Source organism: Anguilla rostrata, chromosome 1 (genome assembly GCF_018555375.3).
Source record: "Anguilla rostrata isolate EN2019 chromosome 1, ASM1855537v3, whole genome shotgun sequence".
Classification (NCBI taxonomy): Eukaryota; Metazoa; Chordata; class Actinopteri; order Anguilliformes; family Anguillidae; genus Anguilla; species Anguilla rostrata.
Genome location: NC_057933.1, coordinates 129,420 through 146,443, shown reverse-complemented (window position 1 = coordinate 146,443; position 17,024 = coordinate 129,420). Strand labels below are relative to the sequence as shown.

The 17,024-nt window shown below is 43.8% G+C and overlaps 1 protein-coding gene across 1 annotated transcript; it reads right to left on the bottom strand.

The window, feature by feature from the left end:
- Nucleotides 1-7,897: 7,897 nt before the first annotated feature.
- Nucleotides 7,898-12,074, bottom strand: LOC135250286 (fucolectin-4-like). Its single transcript, XM_064326471.1, has 4 exons — nucleotides 11,921-12,074; nucleotides 11,274-11,368; nucleotides 9,633-9,924; nucleotides 7,898-9,194 (listed from the first exon to the last, which is right to left on the bottom strand). The coding sequence occupies exons 2-4, from the start codon at nucleotides 11,365-11,367 to the stop codon at nucleotides 9,041-9,043; spliced, it is 540 nt and encodes a 179-aa protein (XP_064182541.1). The 5' UTR covers nucleotide 11,368; nucleotides 11,921-12,074; the 3' UTR covers nucleotides 7,898-9,040.
- Between the last annotated feature and the right edge of the window lie 4,950 nt (nucleotides 12,075-17,024).

Sequence of the window (17,024 nt, the reverse complement as noted above, 5' to 3'; positions counted from 1 at the left end):
GAACACACACACACATGCACGCACACACACGAACACACACACACATGCACGGACACAGACACTCGCACACACACACTCACGCACAAACGCACGCACGCATGCACGCACGCACACACACACACACATGCACGCACACACACACACTCACGCACACACACACTCACGCACACACACACACACACGAACACACACACACACTCACGCACAAACGCACGCACGCATGCACGCACACACACACACACATGCACGCACACACACATGCACACACATGCATGCACACACACACACACTCACGCACAAATGCACGCACGCACACACACACAAACACACACACACACTCACGCACACAGGCACACACACTCACGCACAAACGCACGCACGCATGCACGCACACAAACACACACATGCACACACACACATGCACACACATGCACGCACACACACACACACACTCACGCACAAATGCACGCATGCACACACACACATGCACGCACACACACACATGCACACGCATGCACGCACACACACACACACATGCACGCACACACACACATGCACACACATGCACGCACACACACACACACACTCACGCACAAATGCACGCACGAACGCACGCACGCACACACACACACACATGCACGCACACACACACGCACACACACTCACATTGAAATGCATACAAACATCTTTGCACAGCTAAGGAGAGCTGGAGGAGGAGTTTTGTTAATAGGGTCCCTATAAGCTGTTCCATAAATCAGATCCCTATTAGCTGTGTTGGTGTCAGGCAGGGACAATGCACAGTACACAGCAGTACACCACGTTGTCAGGGGGAAATAAATGAGAATTCAGTGAGTACCACACCAGTGTGGGCTTAGCAGCATTAGCCATGTGATTTTGGCAAAACATGGATCACGTTTGAAGCAGGAATCACATGATCACATGAGCGGAATGCCAGTGTGGCGAGTCAGGGGGAGGTCTCTCGTCTGCCAGAGTATTATGGTCTGTGTGGCCTCATGATCAGCCCACACCCCATACCCCACACACCGGACCCCACACCCCCACCCCCATACCCCACACACAACCCCAACCGCAAACCCCCCACACCGGACCCCACACCCCCACCCCCATACCCCACACACAACCCCAACCGCAACCCCCCCTCACTGGACCCCACACCCCCACCCCCATACCCCACACACAACCCCAACCGCAACCCCCCCCACACCGGACTGCACACCCCCACCCCCAAACCCCACACACAACCCCAAACTCCACTCACCACTCAAACCCTACCAACCATCACAGTATGCTACAAACATAAGAACCATGCCATGTTACAAACATAACCATGGTACAGTATGAACATATGCCATGTTATGATACAAATATAACAAACACACTGTACAACAAATCTATTAAACTTCACAGTATGCTACACATGTAACAAACGCTCTTTCTATAAATGCGGCAAGGTTTACACACTGTATATTTTTAAACAAAGACTAAAAACATCACATACTTTTACCAATGAACTACTTCAAAAAAATTAATTTCTTTGATACTTATTCTGTTTTTACTATTACACTTCCAACTTGATTTTTTTTTCTTATTTCTACTACATTCTATTACATTGCTAAACCATGCACAAAATGCCATATAAATAAAGTTTGATTTGATTTGATTTGAGTTTGATGTCACAAATGTAATAATGACACTACTCCACAAATGCAACAACCATCACACTATGCTATGCACTTAACAACCTTCATGCTACACTACAGATGTAACAACTTTCTTCATGCGAAAAAGTATGCCTGTTCTGTCCAGCCAAACACTACTCCTGGATTTAAGTATGCCTGTTTTGTCTATCCAAACACTACTCCTGGATTTAAGTATGCCTGTTCTGTCCAACCAAGCACTACTCCTGGATTTAAGTATGCCTGTTCTGTCTCTGTCCAGCCAAACACTACTCCTGGATTTAAGTATGCCTGTTCTGTCCAACCAAACACTACTCCTGGATTTAAGTATGCCTGTTCTGTCCAACCAAACACTACTCCTGGATTTAAGTATGCCGTTTTGTCCAGCCAAACACTACTCCTGGACTTAAGTATGCCTGTTCTGTCCAGCCAAGCACTACTCCTGGATTTAAGTATGCCTGTTCTGTCCAACCAAACACTACTCCTGGATTTAAGTATGCCTGTTCTGTCCAACCAAACACTACTCCTGGATTTAAGTATGCCTGTTCTGTCCAACCAAACACTACTCCTGGATTTAAGTATGCCTGTTCTGTCTCTGTCCAGCCAAGCACTACTCCTGGATTTAAGTATGCCTGTTCTGTCCAACCAAACACTACTCCTGGATTTAAGTATGCCTGTTCTGTCTCTGTCCAGCCAAGCACTACTCCTAGATTTAAGTATGCCTGTTCTGTCCAACCAAACACTACTCCTGGATTTAAGTATGCCCGTTCTGTCCAGCCAACCACTACTCCTGGATTTAAGTATGCCTGTTCTGTCCAACCAAACACTACTCCTGGATTTAAGTATGCCTGTTCTGTCCAACCAAACACTACTCCTGGATTTAAGTATGCCCGTTCTGTCCAACCAAACACTACTCCTGGATTTAAGTATGCCTGTTCTGTCTCTGTCCAGCCAAGCACTACTCCTGGATTTAAGTATGCCTGTTCTGTCCAACCAAACACTACTCCTGGATTTAAGTATGCCTGTTCTGTCCAACCAAACACTACTCCTGGATTTAAGTATGCCTGTTCTGCCCAGCCAAACACTACTCCTGGATTTAAGTATGCCTGTTCTGTCCAGCCAAACACTACTCCTGGATTTAAGTATGCCTGTTCTGTCCAGCCAAACACTATGCCTGGATTTAATTTTTCACACCAGACTAGTCCGTGGGATCGGATCCTTATTTACTCAACAAAACAAATCAGGATTGAAACCAACATCACCTTGTGGTTTTACGTTGGTGCAGCTTTCTCGAATGAAACTGATACTGTATTTGCGTTTATGCAGTAACAGTGGCATCTGTTGGTAATTTTGAGAACCACACAGGTGACTGTGTCATTGGGAGGGGTTCTAAAAACAGCTACTGTCCACAGACCCCAGAAGTATCAAGTGTATCCAAAAGCAAACAGGACTAAGTGTATGAATAAACTCAGGTGTGTGATTCATCTACCTGTATGGATTACTGCAGCATGGGGGTATACATTTGTGAAGAAAAACATAATCACAACAAATGTTTTTTGGGGGGGAAGGGGGGGGGGGTGCATCCTGTATATTACCCTGTGCCTGGTTGCATAAACAGCTAAATTTTAAAATTGAAGTATGTGCCGTATGGCAATTATTTCCCTAAGGTGAGGGAGCATTGCGTAACCCTCTTAGATGTTCCCTTGCCTAAGTGTTCAGGCTGAGGCTTTCATTGTGAGCTCTGTCATAACACTGCAGTTATGAACTCAGGTTATTATGGCTACATGTCAATGATCTCCAAACTCCTTCATCTAGTCTAGCTTTTGTGTAGCATTGCATTCAACAAAAAATGAAGAAAAAAATAATACCAAAAGGAAAAAGAAACCTAACTGGATGGAGGACGAGAATGTTATTCTCCGAGAGAAGAATGGAAAACTGTGTTTCACTTGGTTGTCACCTACATACAGAAACAAAGGATGTGGCAAGAAGTAACCAATAAAATCAAAGTGAACTTCAAAACAATCCCCAACAAGTTGAGCATTGCACATATTGTCAAGACGGTTGCTCCTGTCTTGGTAAATACATCTACGTATTTCCACACCTTCTTCAATCAACATAAATTCAGCAATTCTCTTGTTTCACAAATTATTTCCCTTTAAGTGGCAGACATAGGTACCTTAAAAGGAAAATGTTTGCTAAGGAATGTTTTGCAATACACTAAAGGACAAGGAAATACTTGATACCATGAAGGAAAAAATTAGATGTCTAAGAGTTGTCCCTTACAACATGCTAAGGAAACACTTCAGTTGATGATATACAACTCATTCTTTCTAAGGAGCTCCAAAAATGTCATTTTAAGGGCAACTTTACCCTGAATAGTTTTATGCAACCAGGCACGAGATATACTAGATAATTCTTGACAAAAGGACTTTGGGATGTCACAAAGACTCTCCTGGCAGAATGTTCTCAAGCCTATTTATAGATGGCCCCGCAATCTGGTATGTTAAGACATTGGATGTTTCTCAATGTCTGTTCATGTCTGATCTTGTGTTCGTATGACTAGCGAGACATCCTATTCAACAGCCCAAGTACTGTTCCAAAAGCAAGAATGCAAAGAAGCTAGAATGATCCTGGAATTGGTCTTGATTCCCTCCAAATATGACAGATGACGCCAGTGCATTGTTGCTCAATGAAAATGGACTGTATATCCCATCATGCATTGCGGACAAAACAGGCCAAGCTCACAACTAAATTCTTAGTTCTCACATAATAATATGATATACAATAAATGTGACTAAAATCTTTCAATGAATGAAAATGAGATGAGAAATATGTTAGAATTACTGAAATTGAACTAATTTAAACAAAGGTTAAATTAAAAAAAGTTTCATTTGACTTTCGGAAAGAGGAGGCTTGGCTAGCTCATAGCCAGTTCTAGCCTTTGTTGTATTGGGAGACATCAACTTGAGGCTAGCGGAGTTATATTTACATTACATTTATTTAGCTGACCTTTTTATCCAAAGTGACATACAAAAGTGCATATCAAGGACTTGTGTGTTACCACAAACGCTAGCTATTTGTTGGCTGGTACACATAGAAATGTAAGTCATTGTTTGGTTAAAGAGCCTACACACCTTGTTTTCAAAGTCTAAATATCGGCTGCTGATTGAGAGGAAATCACAAAAACCAGCAGAGACTGCAGGAGCTTGAGACCCCAGGTTCCAGAGTGTGGACGGACCCCACAGTTTGCGGGGTAATCTGGCCGTCTGCAGTAGCTCATACTAAGTGCTGCAGAACTGGGTTGCAGGGTTTCCCAAAGAGGAGTTTCAGTCTGTGGATGTCTGCCTTTCATTGGGCACCAGTGACCCCTGCTGGTCATTCAGTAGCCCACAGTCTGCCAGCACAAGCTGCACATGAAGTGACCTCCTCAGTGCTGTATGTATGTACTTTTAGCTAAGTGATCTATGCTGTGAGAAGAAGCAGTTTTGGGGGGACAGTGTGCTTTTTTTTGCAGACAGTTGCTGTAATGAACTGGATCCCAGTTGGCCATTATTTTTTTCCTGTTATTTGATTTTGTGTATGTTTTAAAAAAATACATTGAATACGGAACATCAATGTGTTGGATAACTATGCTTAGCTTAGCACAGCTATATTACCAGGCAAAGATAGCTACTTTGTTTAAAAAAATAATAAATCAAACACATTGCAACCATTGACAACCAGACAGAACCAGATGAGATTCACCTATGCTAGGAAACCGTCAAATAATATTTTATTTCTTACCTTACATTTGCTTAGCATACACAATTATCCACTGCACCGTAAAAAATAAAACATCAGTGTTAGTCTCAGAAACATAAAACTATTATATCTTAGAAGGCACAGAAGGTGCATTTATGACCGATAAGCGTAACGCTAACCAAACTAACCAGCAAATAGTGTAGTAAACAGAAATTACCATCACTATATAGATAACCTATCTTTACACAGCTACAGCTATAACATTATTATCCCAAAAGGAAATCCAAAGAAAAGAAAGGATCACTAAAAAGTTTCAGGGGAGCCATTGTTCTGTTAAAGATCAGAGTGTTCAGTCTGCTGCGGAAGATGGACAGGGTTTCTGCATTCAGTGGGAACCTCATTCCACCACAAGGGGGCAGGAGAGCCTGCAGCAACAGACAAGGAACTGCAGGCACATGAGGGGGAGGGGCCACACACCCAGGTCACAGATGCAGTGCAATCAGTAAGTATTTGGACAGTGATACATTTTTTGTTTTTGTTGTTGTTTTGGCTCTGTACTTCATCACATTGGATTTGAAATGAAGCAATAAATATGAGGATAAAGTGCAGACTGCCAGCTTTAATATAAGGACATTTACATCCATATCAGGTGAATCAGGTGATCGTGTAGAAATTACAGCCCATTTGTTACATGATCATAATCCCTCTATTTCAGGGGTCAAGTGGCTGTTCAGCTTTTTCCTGACCAGCTCATGCACAAGAAAGGCAACAAAAGGTCTAGAGTTGATTCTAGGAGTGGGTGAGGACCGCAGAAGAGTCAATGCCAGTAAAGCAGGGCATTATGGGATGGAAAAATCAGTATGTATCAGTAATTCAAGTATGAAGAAAAATTCCTTTTTCACAGATCAAGAACACTCTCTAAGATGTAGGTATATATGTGTCAGACCCCAAACATACTGCAAAGCAACCAATGAGTTTTTAAGGACCAAAGAGTAGAATGCTCTTGACTGGCCAAGTTAATCACCAGACCTGAATACAAATGAACATGCATTTGACTTGCTGAAGACAAGACTGATAGGGAAAGTCCCCAGAAACAAACAGGAAGTGAAGATGCCGGCCTGGCAGGGCATCACCAGGGAAGATACCCAGCATCTGGTGATGTCTGTGGGTCACAGACTTCAGAGAGACATTCAATGCAAAGGATATTCAACCAAGTACTAAATATGATGTTTTTATTTAAGATTATGCTAATTTGGCCAATTACTTTTGATCCCGTAAAATGGGGGAATGGATGAGGGCCAGGGATTGAGAGGAGCCAGGAGGACAGGGAGCAGGAGTGAGAGGACCAGGGTAGTGACGGGAGCCAGGGGAGTGACAGGGAGCCAGGGGAGTGACAGGTAGCCAGGGGAGTGACAGGGAGCCATGGGAGTGAGAGGACCAGGGGAGTGAGAGGACCAGGGGAGTGATAGGAAGCCAGGGGAGTGAGAGGACCAGGGGAGTGAGAGGACCAGGGGAGTGACAGGGAGCCATGGGAGTGAGAGGACCAGGGGAGTGACAGGAAGCCAGGGGAGTGAGAGGACCAGGGGAGTGACAGGGAGCCAGTGGAGTGAGAGGACCAGGGGAGTGACAGGGAGCCAGGGGAGTGACAGGGAGCCAGGGGAGTGAGAGGACCAGAGGAGTGACAGGTAGCCAGGGGAGTGAGAGGGAGCCAATGGAGTCTTTGGACTGTGGGAGGACACCAGAGTACCCGGTAGAAACCAGAGGTGGAAAATCCAGAAAGTAAAAGTCCACTCCGGTATTTTGTGCCAACCACCTGGATTTGCTAATCAGCACAAATCTTCAGCCAGGTGGTAGATCTAATGAGTGAAATCAGCTGGCTGAGTTCACTTTAAGAAACACACAGCAGGACTTTTACTTTCTGACCCCTGGACTTTCCACCTCTGGTAGAAACCCACATGGAGAACATGCAAACTCCATTTACATTACATTTATTTGGCAGACGCTTTTATCCAAAGTGACATACAATAAGTGCATACCGAAGGTTATTGGAACAACTACAAAACACAGGTCAGGTAGCTGTTACCTTAACCCTAACCCAAACCCTAGCTGTAACCCTAACCCAACCCGTGCTATAGCTGTAACCAAAACCCTAACCCTAACCCTGTAACCCTAATGCTAACTCTAGCCTTAGCTTTAACCCTAACCCTGACCCTTGCTGTAACTCTTACCCTCACCATAACCCTAGCTGTTACCCTAACCCAAACCCTAGGTGTAATCATAACCCTAACTTCATTTTTGCTTTTTGCCAAGACAAATGCATTTGTGGCACTTTATTTCTTCCTAAATTAAGAATATAACTAATCTAAGTACTGTACATGGTACAAATGTCTTGCTTCATTTAAGCCATTTTTCAAGTCTCTGTGGTGTTCACATCTGGAGTTATAAGGCTTTAAATAGGGTACCCCCTAAATGGGCAAGGATTGGGCAGATTTGGCTTGTGCGCAAAGGGGTTAAAGTGTCTCGTACTGTCATAAATGATTCCTTGAATTTGATAGTAAGATTGAAGCAGCTTTCCCTAAATATGCTTGAAGACGTATTCACACACTCACACACACACACATAGACACACACACACACATGCGCACACACACACACAAATTTAGTTTGGTGCACATTTATACAGATTATATCAGCTTTGAAATCAAATTCTGCTAATGGGTTTCAAAAACAGTTTTTTAAATGGTTTTAATACCATATTCTCTTAAACACATGCAGTTTTTATGGCATCCACCTGTAGATCTTTAGACTGAACATTACCTGCCATAATCGCTGTGACTGAAACTGTCATCCAGTGCATTCATTTCCTACTCCCTATGATGGCACTACTGATACCCAGTGCTGAATTAGTCAATATTTATGCACTTTTCAACAAAAAACCATCAAGATTTAGTTTTCCAACACTATGGCATCTGTAATTATGTGGATGATTTAACTTATTCTCAGTTTTAATTGGTGTGGTCCCTGAGAGGAGCCACATGTTAGACTTTAACCCTAACATGTTCAGTCCCAGGTGTTATCCAGCTTGTGGCAGGTAAGGTGCGGGTGTGAGAGTAAAACTGGTTTTCAGTAGCTGTTGTAACCTGTTATTAAATAACACAATCAACAACATGCTAATTTGGCCAACGAAAGCAATTTACACAAGTTTGACTCTACATGATGTCTACTTGTAAAGATAGTGAATTAAGATTGTATCACAGGAAATAAATACTAATTCTCGACACTTTCATTCAAGTTGATATAAGCCTGGGCACCCAATAGCATACTCAGCACACGCAACCTGTTTGTCAATGCCTTTAAAGAGATGTTTATTTTATTTGCTAATAAGAAAATCAATCAATAAATCAACTTGCAGAAATAACTCAGGTAAAATTTTGGCAGGTTTTCTGTACATGAAAACCTGGAAATATACTAAAATGACAGCATGATGCCAAACTCCCAAAAGAGTAAAATTCATTTCATTACCCCTTATTTCTGACTTACTGCAACTGACTATATAGAAATGATCAGATTAAAAAGCAAACAGATTTGCAAAAGAAATATTTTCAGTTGAAAGGAAGCAGAGCATTCACTTCCACTTCACAGAGGTGAAGGTAATCTGTTTTTGGGAGGTACACTGTCACGTAGCGTCCAGTCATTGGATGCGAACAGCGAAAGGTTCTAGTCTCCCCAGCTGTCATAATGCCAATCATGCTGCACCTGCAAGAGGGAACAGAATAAAGTTTATATGTGGCTCATTGACTTTGGTCTTCTTAGAAAATAATAACCACCCTAATTCTGAATAATATGGTGCTCTGTACCCCAGTTACAGTAGCTACTGTGTGAGGAGGGGGAAGCTTATCATTTGGTTGAGGGGGAAATGGAAATGATTGGTCAGTGTTGGCAGGTCTGTAGTCTGGTCTGTACTGCGCAGTGTAACTGGAGGACTGCAGTATTAAACAGAGACGGTTGCTGGCAGCTCTCTCTCTCTAATGGAGTAGTGCACACATACCTGCACCGCCCCAAACAGACAGAGGATGTTGCACAGGTGAGACCGACATTATGAACACGACCCGGAATTTCAAACCAAGAGAGGAAAAAACTATTTTTGTTTTATTTCTGAATATAAGGCTCTGCACTGTAAAGATCAGTACTGACTGTGGATTATTGATGCCGTTGCTCTCCAGGGAGTTGCCGATGAGGATGCGAGCTCCACTGATCCTTTCTCCACAGCAGTCTCCTCTGTTGGTGATGGTGACGGAGGCGATTGTGTACACCTGCAGCAGGTCCACCCTCCACCAAGGGTTGGCCCCTTCAGTGTGGGTACAGGATCCATGGTGGTAATTGGAATCTCGGTTTCCATCAATGGCATTGCTTGCATGGGCGAAAGCATCATATTGCCCCCGCAGTTGCGCTGACTGAGTGGCCTTCCCACGTAAAGCCACATTCTCTGTGGGGGGGAGGGGGGAATTATCACAACTGATACAGCATGGCTGTTTAAAATACTGTCACTTCATTAGCACCCTGGCTCAATTACTGTGCACTTATCAGGAGTTTAAGCAGGAGCTGTAGACCTCTCGACTAAATGACTGCACCCCCCCTGCTGGTCAGACTCCCACAGAACTCTCTACAGCCCCTTCAGCTCATGCAGATCGCCACAGCATGATGGTTTTCAACCTCCCAAATTTTCTCATCTCAAACCCCCCACACGCTCCCCCACGCATTCCCTCAACCTGCTCCCTCTAGCACTGTGTCAATATGTCACTGACAGAGTTTTCTGAACTGAAATGCACTTATATTCACTTAAATGATCAAATGAACCACAGCAGAAAGACTTTGCTTTATTGTTGGTCCTGTCAGCAAGGTGAGGATTAATTGAAATATATTTGATTTTCCAAACCCAGCAGTTTTAACTGTTAACACCCACATTTGACATCCGGCACTCTGAATACTGAACACAAGTGAATCAACTGTTAAAACACCTCACTTACCCAACATGTAAAATATATGTATTTGATTTAATTTGGTAATTATTATCAAAGATATTAATTATCAATCAAATCGCCAAATTTGTTGATAGGCAGAGCTAGCTGTTTGGACCAATCAAAATGTACAACTCACAACCAAATGAAAATTAATAAATTCATTAAGTTACAAGGAATATTCACATCCAATCTAAAGACTAGGTTCAACTACCTTAAAACAATTAATAAAGGTTACAGACATGGACAGTCACACAAGAAATAAATGAAAGAAGATACCAAACCACAGCTTTTGTCCCAAAGTTATCCAAAATTCAGAAACCAAAAGACAGAAGATTATTCCAAAAGAACAATCAAATGTAGAATCGCCAGACCTAGATGCAGGACTCAGATTCCCACTTCCACCTGTTACAAGACTTCTTCTATCCAAGTTGCCCAAAAACTGACTAAAAGAATGTCGCATATTTTAACTGGTGAAAAAGGGGAGGTGGCAGGGGCATGGACACCCCCTCTAAGAGAGAGAGACAGAGACAGACACACACACACAGATTTAACCCCCCAGTTCCTGCCCTTATATCCAGGCTATGCTGGCTGAGCACTTAGAAGCTTCCTATGACCAACTGGTGAATTACATGTCTGACAGTCCACATTTGCAAATAACATTTTCTCTCTCTCAAAACATTGTCAAAGAACAAATCCAAATTGCTGTTAAAGGATAAAGGTTGAAGTTCTGGCACTTTTTCACATGAACATTTGATACAAGCTTCCAGGCACAGGTGGTTTCCATGGCAGTGCATGTGCATGGGGTGGAGTGTACCTTGTATGTATCTGTCAGGGACGTAAGCTGAATCTGACCTCAGGGTTGAAATCGCCAAGATTTGAAAAAGTAATATCATCATTTTCACCTTCATCCTGGAAAAGAGGCAATAATTAATTAATATTTGTCCTATTTTTTTTATTAAGAAAATATTCTTATGAAAATGAAAACGTGACTGTTGGTTCTTAAAAAAAACGTATTTGACACTGAAATTGACTTTATGAAGATTTTTTGACATATGACAGCTTTTTCTTCCAATGCTAAGCATTATGAAGGTAATGCCTGCTAGTTAACTTAGCTAACTTAGCTAGCAGGCATTAGCGTAGATATTCAGATAGTTTGCACCACCACTGGTGAGACCTTTCAAGCAACATAACTTTAAGAAACAAAAGTGTTTTCACAAATAAATTAATCCAATGTGAAGATCACAGTTTAACCCAAATGCAGTTTCTAAACATAGGAAACAAAATATGTCTTGTGGATGTTTAGCGTTGCTACATTTTCTCGGATAAATAAAGTCAACCTGAGTATAAATGTTCAATAAAATGTTCCACAAGTCGGAAATGAGTTCATCATCAATTTTTGAAAGTTTGCTAATGTAGAGCTCTGCAAGTAGATCTGCAGGTAGGTCTAAACAACAATCTTACCTGTCAGTAAGGCTGCAGGTGTTCACTGGTGGATCTTTGGCAGTTAATTGTTCTCTAGTCAGTTGGAATGTAGATGTGTCCAGGATGGTGCCTCTTAAATACCCCAAAATGGGAGTGCCTGCTCAGAGTGATGGTCTCTTGTTTGTTCTGGACACACAGTTGTGGGATGAGTTTCCTACTACAGTCAGGACAAGCAGAAACCCTGCCCATCTTTCCAAACATACTGAAGACTCAGCTCTCCACTAAATTAGGGTTATGATATTTAAACACCAGGCTGTGTCCTTTCATATGTAGCTATACATCATAGTGTGGAAGTTGGCAGTTGTTAACTTGTAACTGAATGTATCATAAGTTCCCCTTGATCTTGAGATTAGCATTAGCCGCGTAACCATCTCCTCCTGCCGATGGCTCCTCAGTGTGGATTTGATCTGACAGAAATCACTGCTTCATGCTGACTGAGCCAACTGGAGGATGACGAGGACTGATAATAATGTAGAGTTGCTGAGCTTTTGAGAGAAATGTAAATGTATATTTGAAATTGTGGAAGCTATTAGATACTCTTTAGCCTAAATAATGACTCCTACAATTTCACAATAATTCCATTTCACCGTTCACCGCACGTGCATACACACTCACTTTCTACACAAACATTAATGGTGAAATAACTTGCATGCTACGTACAACTGGGGGAGTTCTAAAGTGCTATGTGTGTCTAAAAGTACAGAGCTTCCGTGGTTGAGGAGGTTTCCAGAGTGATGTCAGGCTGGATGTGAAATTGTGTTTGGGTGGTTGTGCATGATATGGGGAGGCTGGGAGAGTTGTGATTGGGTGTGATATGGGGACAGAGGGAGAGTTGTGATTGGGTGATTGTGTGTGATATGGGGACGCAGGGAGAGTTGTGATTGGGTGATTGTGTGCGATATGGGGACCGCATTGGAGGAATGCCAGTATGGGTGACAGAGAAGCTGAGTTACAGGAAGAAAGAACACACCTGTGAGAAGACAACATGGCAATAATTCTGAATAAATATCCACTCCCTACCAAAGAAGAGCTCACTGCTCTATGGGTCCATTATATTCAGTAAACAGGACCTCTATCCGCGCTATCTACAGCTCCTTCCTGCTCCTGCCAGCTGTGACCCGATCGCCTGCATAACACACGCGGCATGGCTGCCAACTACAGCAGGTGTTCATTCAAACGCCATCATATCACACTCAGCAAAGAGAAGCGCACATTCGGGGTCTCAGAAATGGAGTTTGTGGGCTACAGACTCTGCAGCCTGGGCATCACCCCAATTCTGTCCAGCACTGAGGTTATCCTGGCACTACCTCCATCAGCATCAGAGCTGGCCTCTCCTGGGAATGGCAAGCCACTACCCCCACTTCCTCCTGCAAATATGCCCCCACTTCTGCTCTTTTAGGGCTGCTGCTGAGGAGAGATGCTCCATGGGTCTGTTCTGTGGACTGCCACCAATCAGCAGTGAGGATAACAGCCACTCACCTCCCCTCCAACACTGGCCCACTCACCTCCCCTCCAACACTGGCCCACTCACCTCCCCTCCAACACTGGCTCACTCAACTTCCCTCCAACACTGACCCACTCGCCTCCCCTCCTACACTGACCCACTCGCCTCCCCTCCAACACTGACCCACTCGCCTCCCCTCCAACACTGACCCACTCACCTCCCCTCCAACACTGGCCCACTCACCTCCCCTCCTACACTGACCCACTCACCTCCCCTCCAACACTGGCCCACTCACCTCCCCTCCAACACTGACCCACTCACCTCCCCTCCAACACTGGCCCACTCACCTCCCCTCCTACACTGGCCCACTCACCTCCCCTCCTACACTAGCCCACTCACCTCCCCTCCAACACTGGCACACTCACCTCCCCTCCAACACTGGCCCACTCGCCTACCCTCCAACACTGGCCCACTCGCCTCCCTCCAACACTGGCCACTCACCCCCTCCTACATTGGCCCACTCACCTCCCTCCTACACTAGCCCACTCACCTCCCTTCCAACACTGGCACACTCACCTCCCCTCCAACACTGGCCCACTCGCCTACCCTCCAACACTGGCCCACTCGCCTCCCCTCCTACACTGGCCCACTCACCTCCCCTCCTACACTGGCTCACTCACCTCCCCTCCAACACTGGCTCACTCACCTCCCCTCCTACACTGGCCCACTCACCTCCCCTCCTACACTGGCCCACTCACCTCCCCTCCTACACTGGCCCACTCACCTCCCCTCCAACACTGGCTCACTCACCTCCCCTCCTACACTGGCCCACTGGCCTCCCACCAGGGGGGGCACTCAGGGCAGTTATATCGCAGGTTCAAGAGGTGGTGGTGTGGTGTAACGGGTCGGGAACTGGGCTAGTAACCTGAAGGTTGCAGGTTTGATCCCCAGGTAAGTTGGACTGCTGTCCCGCTGGACTGTTGTTGACTCCATTGTACCCGTGCTTAACCTGATTTTCTTCAGTAAAATATCCAGCTGTATAAATAGATTGACTATGCTTTAAACATCTGTAATGTAATGAGGAGAAAAGCCCCTGGTGGCTTTTGAATCTTTATTGAAGCTTACCTTTCTTCTGAATAAACAGGCATAATCTCTTACTCGTATCATGATGAATAAAAAAAGCTCTTAGGTTAATAAAAGAAAGATATTTACACTCTACATGCCCTAATAGATGAGCATGTATACCAAAGCAACAAAAAAGTATTAGCCTGCTTAATTTCCATTTCCAAAAAGCTTTTGATTCAATGACATGATGGTTTATTATATAAGCTTACAGTAAGGGCAGTAGGGGGTAGAACAGGAGACATTATTAAATTAATGTGTACAGGAAATAAATGTGCAATTCCGACTGTGGAAAAAACAAACCAAATTCAAAGTCATGGAGTCCGACAGAATGTCTCGCATTCCATACTTAAACGCAGGAGAGACTTTTAACAAATATGGTCAGAATGATTAACCAAATAACAGACCATTGTGAACTAAGGTTATAGTAGAGGGCAAGGATCGCCCTGTGTAAAACTGTAATCAAAGGTCCGGTTAAACATCCGGGGGAAAGATTAAGGTCTCTGACTTACACTCAGCACACCAGGCTGCTAGCTGCTCTGCCACCTCTCTGTTTGCTGACTTACTGTCGGTGATAAAGCCCACCACTGTTCCATCAGCACACATGATAATGTGATTGGAGGTAAAGAGTCATGGGTCATCAGTGTGAAGAGCAGTGGGCTGAGAACACAGCCCTGGGGGGAGGTGTTGTGACCATAAATGTAAACAAGTTGGCCTGCTCTTTTTTTTTTTGTTGTTTGTTCAGATTTTTATTTGCATTTTAGAAAAATACAAACAGAACCCACTATGTACACAGTTGTATAATCACACTGATGTATCTCCCCTCCCTCCAGATAAATTACATCAGCATAAAGGGAAGCTTTGTGTTCCTTTGATGGCGGCCCCACCCTGCAAAGAAATAGCTAATGGGTTGATAGCTACAGACAATAGAAGGCAACTGGGGTCATGGTGAAGCAGAAAGTAAGGGGAAAGACTGCTGTTTGTTCAACAGCCATCAGTGGAAAACACAACAGAACTCTCATCCAGCATATAAGTTTTGGGCCAAATCCAAATTGATTGAGAGTACAGAGAAGTCCCACTCCACCTGACCAACAGCTCTGCTAGCATCAAGTGATATCATTTATTCTGGGATATCAGGTGGATTGGGACTATAAAGTATGTTGCGTAGAATGTTGTATATTAAAAAGCATAATTACATTTTTTAATAAAGCCAGTGGGATCAGATGTAACAGAAGGCAGAACTGTCCCCAGATGTCAGACTAGCTTCTTGGCAGGTACTTTACTGTCTACATTTAAAAGGGAGATGGGGAGCAATGAGTTACATTCCAGGGGATTATTGTCTTATTTAAAAATAAGGGATATGACTGCCTGTTGCATGGTTGGGAGTAAAGAACCAGGTACAGAGGTACAGGATTCTTCAAATACAGAAGATGGGGCAAGTTGACTGGCAAATTTGTTGAAGATAACCACTTGGAAACTCATAAGGAACCCAAGGATTGTCCACTTTGCATAGACCCAGCTCCATCCATAAACTCCCCTATAGAAATTGACCCTGCAGCAGTCTCACTATCGATTGAGGTAACATCTGAATTTCTAAAAAAAAAAAAAAGGACTCAAACAAGGAGTCCATCAGAGGTTCTGAAGTATATAACTTTGAATAAAACTTGTGAAAGCAAAAAGATATATTTGTTTCTTAAATAATCTCACACTGAAACTTTAGTCAGAAAGCAATAATGAGTCAAGGTGCCAAGGACGGTAGTTGGTATGTATGCCTGATATTCCATCTATCCGTTATCTATACCCGCTTATCCTGGGTCGTGGGGGGTGCTGGAGCCTATCCCAACGTGCATAGGGCAAGAGGCAGGAATACACCCTGGGCTGGTAACCTGAAGGTTGCAGGTTTGATCCCCAGGTAAGTCTGCTTTCAGTAATAACGGCAGTGCAGGGTTAGGTTACTTGGTAATGTGCTTTGTTAAGTTGAGGTTGACACTTACCAATGCAGCCAATACTTACCAAGACCTGGTACCTTGTAGCATAGTTGACACCATTGGGTTTCAACTACAAGACAGGATGGTCTCCATACGTCACGGCAGTAGCACTTCCCATCTCCTGGCTCCTCTCTGGCATCTAGCAAGTCTTCAATTGCAGTTAAAACTGGCTTTCATTTTTTTCCAGCAGTATAGTCTATTCTGTCTTTCTAGAAGAGTGTCCATAGACCTTGCTGTTTTTCCAAGCTGTAGCATATAGACCAGGTTTTTCTGTATCTCAGGCACTCTCTGCATACTCAGTTAAAGAACACGAGCGGTTTGTCTCACGTAGATCCTACAAGGGTTTACCTGTCATAGCTGCATGGCACTCAGAGTCGATGCAGTGCAGTGCTCACGTAGCTGGTTTAAATTTAGCAAATGTAAATCAATCATATTTAGCAAGTCTGAATATAAATCAAATAGCGGCACTGCAAAGCAATAATCTGACTGCACTGCTGGATGACCGAATGAGTCACACAAATCAGCCTGA